Source organism: Mus pahari, chromosome 7 (assembly GCF_900095145.1).
Source record: "Mus pahari chromosome 7, PAHARI_EIJ_v1.1, whole genome shotgun sequence".
Lineage (NCBI taxonomy): Eukaryota > Metazoa > Chordata > Mammalia > Rodentia > Muridae > Mus > Mus pahari.
The window spans coordinates 34552446-34563617 of record NC_034596.1 but is presented as its reverse complement, the minus strand read 5'-3'; the positions used below and the strand labels follow the sequence as shown (position 1 = coordinate 34563617).

The window sequence follows — 11172 nt, the reverse complement described above, 5'->3', positions numbered from 1 at the left end:
GCTGTACCAGTACCATGCAGTTTTTATCACAATTGCTCTGTAGTACAGCTTAAGGTCAGGCATGGTGATTCCACCAGAGGTTTTTTTATTGTTGAGAATGGTGCAGCCAGTGTTCTTAACCAATGAGCCACCTCTCCTGCTCTTGTCACCAAATTGTTTACCTCCTGACACTTTGATGATTGATTGACTTCTTTCTTTCTTTCTTTCTTTCTTTCTTTCTTTCTTTCTTTCTTTCTTTCTTTCTTTCTTCCTTCCTTCCTTCCTTCCTTCTTTCTTTTCTTTTCTTTTCTTTTCTTTTCTTTTCTTTTCTTTTCTTTCTTCTTTTTTAAATTTTTGTAAAGACAGGGTTTCTTTGTGTAGCCCTAGCTGTACACCAGGCTGGCCTTGAACTCACAGAGATTAGCTTGCCTCTACTCCCCAAGTGCTGGAATTAAAGGCGTGTACGTCCACTACCAGGTTCAATGCTTTGGTTTCTTGTCACAAAAATGATTTATAGAAAAATCTCTTAAAATCTAAATTCTAAAAGTCATCTTCTTTGAAATTCTATATATTATTAAAATTGGCATACTCAACAGTGAGTTCTCACACATGCCTATTCATAAGTGCATATATGCCTGCATTCCGTTGTGAACTTTTGAGGCCTAATTCACCCAAGTACAATATGATCTATCCCCTTTCCCATTATCTTGCTAGCTGTAAAGACTATCCTTTATCCTTTAGGGGTTGTTACTGTGAAAGTCTGCCTATGAGAACATATCAAGACTTGACTATCTCCTTCCCAGCAGTAGTGAGGGAATGTAGAGTGTCTCCTGTTGTCATGTCAGTCATATGCTGATATGTCCTAGGACGTCTCAGGAGTATGCTAGACCACAGGATCGAGTGCCGCTATGACAGGAGGGTATCTACTGAGTGCTTGTGAGATTGGAATAACTGAAATCTCCTTGCATAATGGTTCAACATTATTTTCATACATAAGTTAAACCTACTTCTGCGTGTGTGCATGTATGCATGTTTGTTGGAGCACACTTGTATGTTTATGTATGTGCACACATGTGTGCATGTATGTAGTATCAGAGGCAGGGTCTCATCTAAACCAGAGCTTACCGATTTGGCTGGTCAAGCAAGGCAGTTGCTCAGATTTTTTTTTTTTAAATCACTCGGTATGTTTTTGTTAATTCTAAATATCATCTCTCTTTTCCTTTATTAGAAATTACTGAGAAAGAGAGAAGATCCATGATTACCATTTTTAACCATAAAAAAGCTCATGTCACTCAATCAGTAGCGTTTGGAAAACGAGTGGATGCCTCCTGGAACCCCAAGTTACCAATAAAGCAAAAGCGGGCCAAAAATCCTCCCTCAGGTACAGTGGCAAAACAAAACGGAGATTAAAGCTCTGTAAGCTTTCGGAACACCTGACTGCAATAATAACTGTGACTTTCCTGTAGAGTGAAGTACCTTCTAATTAATTTCCAATATTACATCTTATCTTCATATTTCCCCCGTTGATACAGTGAATAATGTAATTTTCACTTTCCCTCACCCATGGTACATGATTCGGTATGGTAATAGTAGGGGGATGCCTGAAGCCCTTGTCCAGTATCTGGTGAAGGAAAAAAATAAAAATAAAAGCATAAGCTACCATTGTTATCACCAATGACACAGTTTTCTCAGTGAAGGGTAGACTCTTTTATGATGTAGGGAAAATATTAAGAAGAAATGAAGACCATTTGCACTTTTACCAGCCAGAAATTGGCACTATAGTATTTTGGTTACACTCACACCCGTGGTATTACATAGAAATATTACAAATCACTTTCAGTTATATTTCATTAGTTGGCACATATTTTATATAACATAAATCCAAACAGATTTATTTTTCTCACATAGCAAAGGACACAGGAATGAGGTTCATGGAGTTAACGTAGAGTTCTGTGACACTGGAAAGAACCTTGACAAATTTATCCACGTAATGTAAAAGCTATGGTGCCACACGGGGACAAAATTAAAACACAAATTGGAAAAAGCATTGCGACATGGAACAGGTGGCCGCTGAGCCTCTCGATCCCTGACAGGCTTTCAGAATTCAATTTGTGTAATCCCAGTCGGAGAGCAAAGGATGCTGCCAGGCGCAAAGTGCTGGCCTAGCACGCCCAAAGTTGGTTTGATCTCCAGCACTATCAGAGAAACAAAAACAGAAAGTCCTAGCAGGGTAGCACACGATGTGTTCCTGTATCTGGAGGTCTGAGACAGGACGACCATGTGTTGTTCCAGGTCAGCCTGAGCTATAGAACAAGATCCTGTGAAACCAACAAATAAAATCAACAAAACTCACAGTGGGGGTAGGGAGACGGGCAGTGAGTAACTTGCTTGCTGGATAAGCATGAAGCCCTGAGTTAGGATTCCCAGGATCAACGAAAAGCCCAGCACTGGGGGAAGAAAGGCCGTGGGGTGACAGCCAGATCCCTGAAGCTCATTGGCAGTGGAGCTGAAAAAAAAATGGGTTCAGTCTCGTGAGAGACCTTGTCTCAAAGATAATGTGTCGAGGGATGAAAGAGGACACCTAAAGTGGCTTCTGACTCTGCCTATGCACAGACAAGGTGTGTGTGGCTACATACACAGGTACATCATCTCCATCTACACACATGCAAGCGAATGCACCTACACCACACACACACACACACACACACACACACACACACACACACACACTTAAATCCAAATAAAATAAATCTCCAGTAAATAAAATGACAAATGGCACAAACTTTCTAAAAAGTAAGAAATGGATAGTTAAGTTAGCTTTACTTATTGCCAAAGACGGGCAACCCAAAGCAATAAGATAGCATTTTCATCTGACATGGAGGGGAAAAACTTTAAAGGATAAAAATGAGAAAATAAAAAGCACAGTGTGTGCTGTTTATGAAACCATGAACTAGGTCAACTCCCTTGGGGACCAGACTGCAGTACCTTTTAGCATATAAAATGTCCAAGCTATGTGGCATAGGAATGCAATTTGAAATCTCTTCAGTGAGAGTACATGCACACATGGATAAGAAAAACATGAGGTGCCCTTCATGATGTCTTTTTATAGTACTAAATACAGAAGACGGCTATTCGTGGGAAAATATTATGCTACTGGCCATTCATACAATACAAACCATGCCAGTGGAGACTTATCCCATGATACATTTGTAGTATTTAAATACATAAACTTGTAATGTGGGGTGATAACAGAGCCGTGTGTGGCATGTATGTCCTGCATGCACATGAGTGCAAAGGTATGCACACCTGTGAGCACACAGGTAGACACGACATCGGGACACTGGGTGGCTAACTCTATTGCTCTACATTCTCATGGAACTGGATGGTCACCACTGAAACTAAGGCTTTGCTGGTCAGAGGGAAAGAGGAGATGATCTGGGTCAAAGCCAAGTTCCAACTGTGCAGGACAACCCAGTTCTGGAGGTCTAATGTAACACAGCTATGGTTAACCATCGGTGAAAATACACACACCCGAAAGCCAAAACGGTAGCTGTGTCAGATGCCAGATATGTGAACTATGTAACTATGTATGTTATTTCATAATGTGTGTGTCAAAACATCTAGTAGCATGTCATAAATATGCATAATTGTTACTTTTCGATTATATCTCAATAACACCATGGAGAGAGAGAGACAGAGAGAGAGAGAGAGAGAGAGAGAGAGAGAGAGAAGAGAAGAGAAGAGAAGAGAAGAGAAGAGAAGAGAAGAGGAGAGGAGAGGAGAGGAGAGGAGAGGAGAGAGGGAGAGGGAGAGGGAGAGGGAAAGAGCCTGGGGAGAGAAGAAAGAATGAGAGACTTAGGCAGCCACTTGTGAAAGGCATGGTGCCACAGCTCTTGGCAGTCTCCTCTCTTGTGGACTGGCAAGAGCTCACGCTGAAGGCTTTAGTGACCCAACAGGTGTGGATAAGTTCTGCCTTTGACGTGGTACCAAACATTCTGAAGAGGAATAAACAAAGCTGTGGCAGACCCGGAGAGCTCCAGGCTATGGGGTCTGGCCCTTTGGCACTAAAGCTCTGGAAGATGGGAGTCTTGTGATCTGGGATTTGTCTATTCTTTCTTTGAAGTTCATGCCAAGAGTCCAAATGGCTGAGATGGCCTTAAAGACTTGTCCTGACTAGTCATCAGAAGTTTCTTCCGTGTATGAACCTTGCTTATAAAATGGACAATGGAGTCCACCCAGCTGGATTTCCTTGGCAGCTAAGCTGATTCAGCATACTTATTCTCAGGGCTTTGAGATTTGCCACATATTAAACACTACCCCAAAGTCTAAAGCAAAATGCCTTACCTATTGGAAAATTTCAATTTTGTATAACTTATAAAGACTTTTATTTTTGTCAATTTCCTTGAAAAGCCAACAATCTCATTATGTTTAAGTGCCGACCAAATGTTTGAAAAAATACTAATTTGGAATTTTATTTTTAGATTTTGCATTTGGGGATAATGTTGACAAGTAAGTGGTTTTTTGTTTGTTTGTTTGTTTTTTACTTCTTTCCTTTTATTGATAGACTGTTTTATAATTATCTCATTTCTAAATTACCACTATCTTCTAAAATAGATTTTAATTAATTAAAAGCCATTAGCCTTTCAATCGATAGAAAAATGGTTGTTTTACTTTGACAAATGAGTTTCAGCTATGTGTTCATATTTGGCAAGTTCAGGCTTTTAATGTGATTATTATAACCTTGAGTAAGCAAGCAGGTGATTAGATTTATGAAATATTAAAACTTGTTAAGAACTATTAGCTATTCCAAATGAGAAACTTCATTTGTTTGCTTTGGTTCTAAATATGTTCAGTAAAGTCAATTATCATATAGATTAACATTTTACATCCACTAGAATTTACATTTCTCAAAGCAAACAGTTCATTAATTCTACAGAGGACATTTCAAATTCATGAATACTAATGAACTTTAAAAATCATTACTTTTCTAAGTATGAGTGTTTTCTTTAGATTCAATGTTAAAAAATATTCTCATAACATAAAAGATATGTAAAAAAATAACTTCAAATAAAATGTTTACAATATTAATATGCATGATACCAAAAGATATTTCCAGTTCATCGTTTAACCATTTTCCACTAAGAATACATGAGCATGTGAGACTTTTATAATAGATCCTGAAATATATCCAGACACTCCACTTTACAAATAATCCAAGCACACAATAAAAGTTGTGTCCCCTGACCTGAAAGCCGAGTCAGTAAAGTTTACAATTTTGGTGAGAACTTATGTGATTTATTCACTTAAATAAAAACGTTAGGTATGCTCCAGAGGTAAATAAAGCACTTGCCTAGGAAGCATAAGGCCCTGGTCACCACACTCCACACTTGTTTTTGATAACTGCTACCTTCTCAGGACAGTGTTTGATGACCCAGAAGATGCTGTGTTTGTAAGATCCACGAAGAGATCGCTGATGACCTTTACCTGCATGAACTGGAACACCGTTCTAACACGAAGTGAAAAGTATGACCCGGAGAAAAAAAGCTCGGTCGCCGAGATGCTCCTGATTTCCCTGCGGTAACACGCACTTCCGGCAGTCCCGGTGCTGTTGGCTCACATGTTAGAACACTCCCCTCGATTTAGCTCTGTATACATTTGTTGCTACCTGAAGTTTTAACATAGAAGAGTCAGTAGTGAAAAGTGTTTCCTACACTATAAGTTTCATAATGTAAAAATTGTACATGAGTTCCCCACCTATAAAAAATAAAGCCATTTTTTCCCTCCCAGCCACTTCCCAGCAGTAATGACTCTGAGATTACTTATTAATAAATGTCTAGCTCATACACTTCAGCTTGTTCTCTGACTTGCTCTTAATTTATTATCCCTTTTATTCTAACCTAGGTTCAACTACATGGTTGGTTTCTTCTCCTTTTTACATGTGTCTTCTTGAAGTTCCTGGGGGGCGAGGGGTGTAAATCTCCCTTTTTATTTTCACCTGAATTCATGTTCCTGCTGGTTTACACATCTCCTTAGCACTCTGGGGTGAATCTCTCATACCACTGACTAATTCCCAGAATTCTCTCCATTTCCATGGGATGTCCTCCTATTTCCTCCTGCCTCAGCTCATTAGTCATAAACCTTTTTATTGATAGGTGATGCTTTTAAGATTCTCTCTGCACTCGTGGATATAGGACTATATGCAAATTCTAAGTGTAAAACTCAACACCTTTCCCCCAAAATATACAAGGTTATGTAACTGGCACTATGATCAAGTCGGAAAGCATGACCAACTCTCTAAAGGCCCCTTCTTCCTGTTAACAGGCACTGCTCACACCTCCATATCAACCACTCTCCTGACCTCTAGAGAGCAAATTAGTCGTGTTTGATTGTGAAAGTCATACAAATGCAGTCACGGAGGATGAACACTGTATGTGGCTTCTTGCACTGGCTGTCCCAAGACAGCTGGGTGTCATTGCCATGGTGATGGCTCTGCCTTTCTCCTTGCCACACAGCAGCCCCTCACAATTCAGCTAGCCAGTACACTGTTTTCACATCTCTGGGACATTTGCCAGATCTGGGTGGAGGCTAATGATGTTGGCTCGGCCCTACCAGAAGTCCAGTGCTGGAGACAAAAAGAAACTAGGCAGCCTTTACCAATTGCCTAGTGCCAAGTGAAAAAAAAAAACTAAAACATTTTATCATTGCTGGTTTCCCTAACTTAAAAGGTCTGTCAGAAGCTCATACAAGACAGTGGCCTTCTCCCTCTCCTGTATGCTCAGAGAATACAGGCACACTGGAATTGTGGGCTGACATCATAGAGGGCGAGACCAGACAGCTGAAATAGTCTATCAGCACTTGATACCCTGTGTCCGAGTCGGAACATTCAGGTGTGGTTTCTAAGTCAAAAAGGTCAGATAGGATGAGGAAAAGCAACGATTTGTGCATCTGTGTGTGGGTGTTTGATATCATGGTAAGAGCATTGTGTGGTGTCCAGTGTTCAGTGGGAGACTGAATCAGCATGTTCTCTTGCTCTTTCCCTGATTGCTTTGTGTGTGTGTGTGTGGGGGGGGTCCAGGCACATTGTATCATGACGCCCTGTCTTCTGGAGAGACTCGTGTTTTGTGTGAGCCTCCAAGAGGAGGCTAAGAGTAGTTTCATGGGTTCTTTAGCAAGATCACACAGACACAGCAGAGATCCACTTGGTCTTCAAATAGTCCTTGTTGTTTTGCTGCACCTGACCTCATACAGAACATCTTCACTTCATAGCTGAAGCTACTCATAATGTGCTGAGCTCAAGCAGAACCTCCAAGTGACAATACAGAGGGCAGGTGTGTGTGTGTGTGTGTGTGTGTGTGTGTGTGTGTGTGTGTGTGTGTGTGTGTGTGTGTGTTTGATAAAAACAGTGAAGTCAGGATCAGGCTTAAGCAGGCTTGTAAGTTGTATAAGTAATCTTTGTAAATTATTCTAAGAGGCAGACAAGATATTGTAATCTCTAGATTAACCACAGAAGGAATAAGATAGAAAGAAAGAAAGAAAGAAAGAAAGAAAGAAAGAAAGAAAGAAAAAGAAAGGAAAGAAAGAGAAAGAAAAGAAAGCTACATCAACAGTAGGATACCTGCTATAACCCTCTGTAACAACAGATTGTGTTGCTACACTTTGTAACAAGAGTGCACTATAGACCCCCATGTGACAAAAGAAGGCAGTGAAGCATTTGGTCTTAGTTTTATTTAACCCCACAATGACTGAAAAGAATGACAAATTCACTTTAGTTTTAAAAAGTGCTTAATGTTGCTTTAACTTAGTCTTCATTTAGATGATAAATTGAAACATGCCTCATTTGAATGAGTTTTCTTTTCATATGAATATTTATTCTGTAGTGTTTAGAAGGCCTTGTTCCCTTGTTCCCTTGGTGTCCTCCAATCCTTCTGGCCCTTAGACTCTTTAGGCTTCTTTTTTTGGAGACTTCCCTGAATCCTAAGAGGAGGAATTTTTTTGGAGTCACCCTGTTCAGGACTGAGTGTATCAAGGTCTCTAGCTCTCTGTCCATCGTCTGGCTGTGGGTCTCTGTGTTTGTTCCCATCTACTGCAAGAGGAAGCTTCTCTGATGATGGCTAAGCAAGGCACTGATCTAGGAACATAGGTGAATGGCTTCGGAGTCATTTTATTGCTAAGTTCCTTTAGTAGAAACTGTAGTATTCGGATTTACCCTAGGCCCCTGGGCTGCCTAGTCTCAGGTTCTTGGTCACCTAAGCAGTGCTGGGTATGGGTTCCGTCTTCCGGAACCGGCCTTAAGTCAAATCAAATATTGGTTGATTACTCTCTTACAAGCGTTGCTCCACCATAGCCTATCTTGCAGGCAGGACACCACTGTAGATCAAAGGGTTGGTAGCTAGGCAGTTGTTTATGTTTCTTCTCCGGAAGCATGTGGAATACTTTCTGGTATGAAGAACCCTAGCCAGTGGAAATGAAGGCTCTGGGTAGGCACCAGCTTGACTTCTCCGTGTTTACTGAGTTGTGTAGGCGGTGCCTTCAGCAGCAGTGCCTTTCCATCGGTGTGTGGAGAGCCCCCGACAGCCAACGTGGTTTAGGAGTTCCCATGTGACCAACAACGCAATGAAAATAAGGCAGCACGCACAGGGCCTGCACTAGTCTGCAGCAGTTGGAGTCCTAGAGGTGAAGGAAGTGAACACCAGGCCCCATCCCTAATGCAAGAGCTATCTCCACCCATTTGTAAACATAAACTTGTCACCAAGGGAGTCTCACTGAGGAAACAAACTGCTCTTAAGGGTAGGCCACATGCCCCGCAGTAGAGGCATACCAAGGTTTTATTTTTTTAATTTTCTCTTGCTTTTTTTTTATCCTACAGTTCTTTGTGTATATATCATGACTCCTGCTTTGTGTCCTTATGGGATGCCTGACTACAAATGAGAGAGTCACTGCATGACTGTTTCCTGAGCTCTTTTCCTTGTTTGTTTTGTCCTATTCCAATGTATTTGTGTCTTGGTCAGGGTTTCTATTCCTGCACAAACATCATGAACAAGAAGCAAGTTGAGGAGGAAAGGGTTTATTCAGCTTACACTTCCATACTGCTGTTCATCACCAAGAAAGTCAGGACTGGAACTCAAGCAGGTCAGGAAGCAGAAGCTGATGCAGAGGCCATGGAGAGATGTTTCTTACTGGCTGGCTTCCCCTGGCTTGCTCAGCCTGCTCTCTTATAGAATCCAAGACTACCAGCCCAGAGATGGTCCCACCCACAAGAGGCCTCTCCCCCTTGATCACTAATTGAGAAAATGTCCCACAGCTGGATCTCATGGACGCATTTCTCCAACTAAAGCTCCTTTCTCTGTGATAACTCCAGCCTGTGTCAAGCTGACACAAAACTAGCCAGTACAATTTGTTTCTTCTCATTATATTTTATTATTATCCCTTAAAGGCCTATTTATTTTCTAATAAGAGACAGAAAGCTGATGGGTTTGGGAGGGCAAGTAGGGAGGAACTAGGAGTAGAGGGAGGGGAAACTGTATTTAGGGTACATTGTATAAAAAAAACTACCAGCAGGATACACTGTATAAAAACCCATTTTCAATAAAAGAAAAATTTTCACAAAGTACATTCTTCTATACTGGGTTCTTAAAATATTAATAGACAGCTGAGTTGCTGTGACTGGAAAATACTGCTTTAAAGATCATTGATTTAAACACAAACTAGAAGGTATGACTCATCAGCTGGATAGCATTCTACTAACAATGGAGCATATCCTTGATAAGACTTTTTAGTTATATGGTCTGGTTTAAACAATGAAGACTCATTCAGGCAGACTTTGGTGAAACTTTCATCTCAGGATCAGTTGGGAAGTCACACGATAGGAACCAAGCTTCCCCTGGTATAAAAGACAGCTCAGGCTAAAAGCTGGGCCTTGCAATCCGCAGGTCTAGCCTAAGGCTACTTGTTTCCGGAGGCTTTAGTCTCCTCTTAGGAAAACTAACAACAAAATGCAACAGAGTCTCAAGGGTTGGGAAGAGGATCAGGTGTGGCTGTCCTGTGCTACTGTAGAGGTGACTCACAGTGTGGTGGTGCCTCTTAGGGACGAGGTTTGCCATATCCCCCAGTTTCCCAAAGTTACATTGTAAAATGCCATCCAAGGTGATGGCATTTAGAGTTGGAGGTGTTATGAGTAAAGCCTTCCTAAGTGGGGTTGGTTTTTCCACGGGGCTATCTTGATGTCCTCCTTCGCGTAATGATAGAACAAGATGGGCCTTGTGAGAATGAAGAATCTTAGGAAGACTAAAACCAAACCTGAGCCCTGATTTTGGATTTCTAGGTTCCACAACTCTTTGAAATAAGTATTTGTGGTTTAAGTCACTTGGAGTGGGTCATTTATAAGCCCAAACTGGCCAAGAGCACCGAGCAATATATAGTTGTACCATATAAGAAATTGCTCATGCCACTGTGGGGGGCTGATGAGTTCAAATTCAGATCTGAGCAGACATTGCCACCTTGGGTTTATAGCAATGTGGGCTAAAGGATGTCAGACTTTTGTTGGTACTTTTGGGAGTCAGGGTGGGTACTCTGAATTTTTCGATGTTGTAGGGCTCTTCAGCACTTAATTTTGGGACACATGAAGCAAAAAAGAAAAACAAAGGCCCAGAGAACATAGCACATGTCAGTGCATGGACTCCAGGATTTGTAGGCAGGCTGTCAGAGTGTGGGTAAGAGCTCAGTGAGACAGGGATAAGGAAAATGATATAAGTATACATTACAAATTGTTAAAACGGAGGGAGAGGAGCGTGGTAACATTCAGAGGGGTCTGGAGGGCCCACTCACAACCTAAAGGTAAGTGTTTATCACGGCACAATTGCGGCACGTCGATGGACACCTTGAGTCCTCAAGGGAAGCATTTTATGGACAAGTGTAAATACCATAGTTAACTTTTTAACATTGTACTCACATGAGGCCATCACTGAACGATTTTAGGATGTGGAGGAGATATGTATGCTGGGGCTGGGAGAAAAATGGCCATAAGGAGGATTAGAATGAGCCGGGACTCGGGGACCTGAGCAGCTGAGGGAAGGAAGAATTCGAGGTACTGGGCAGGTTATATAATCTTAACTTCATTCCCCGATGTGTGTCAGCCTTGGCATTTGTTACCTTCCTTGATATTCAACCTCTCAACACGAATTATGAAACAAGGTG

General features: G+C 41.3%; 1 protein-coding gene across 2 annotated transcripts in view; it reads left to right on the top strand.

Annotated features, from left to right (window-relative positions):
* The window catches only part of Lrrc72 (leucine rich repeat containing 72), a 52354-nt gene extending 46583 nt beyond the window's left edge, over positions 1 to 5771 (top strand). For both annotated transcript variants that reach the window (XM_029541031.1, XM_021202578.2), the window contains 3 exons: positions 1208 to 1360; positions 4461 to 4488; positions 5395 to 5771. In XM_029541031.1, coding sequence (XP_029396891.1) covers positions 1208 to 1360; positions 4461 to 4488; positions 5395 to 5560 — 347 coding nt within the window. In that variant the 3' untranslated portion in view covers positions 5561 to 5771. The remainder of the gene's footprint in view (positions 1 to 1207; positions 1361 to 4460; positions 4489 to 5394) is intronic.
* The last annotated feature ends 5401 nt before the right edge of the window (positions 5772 to 11172 follow it).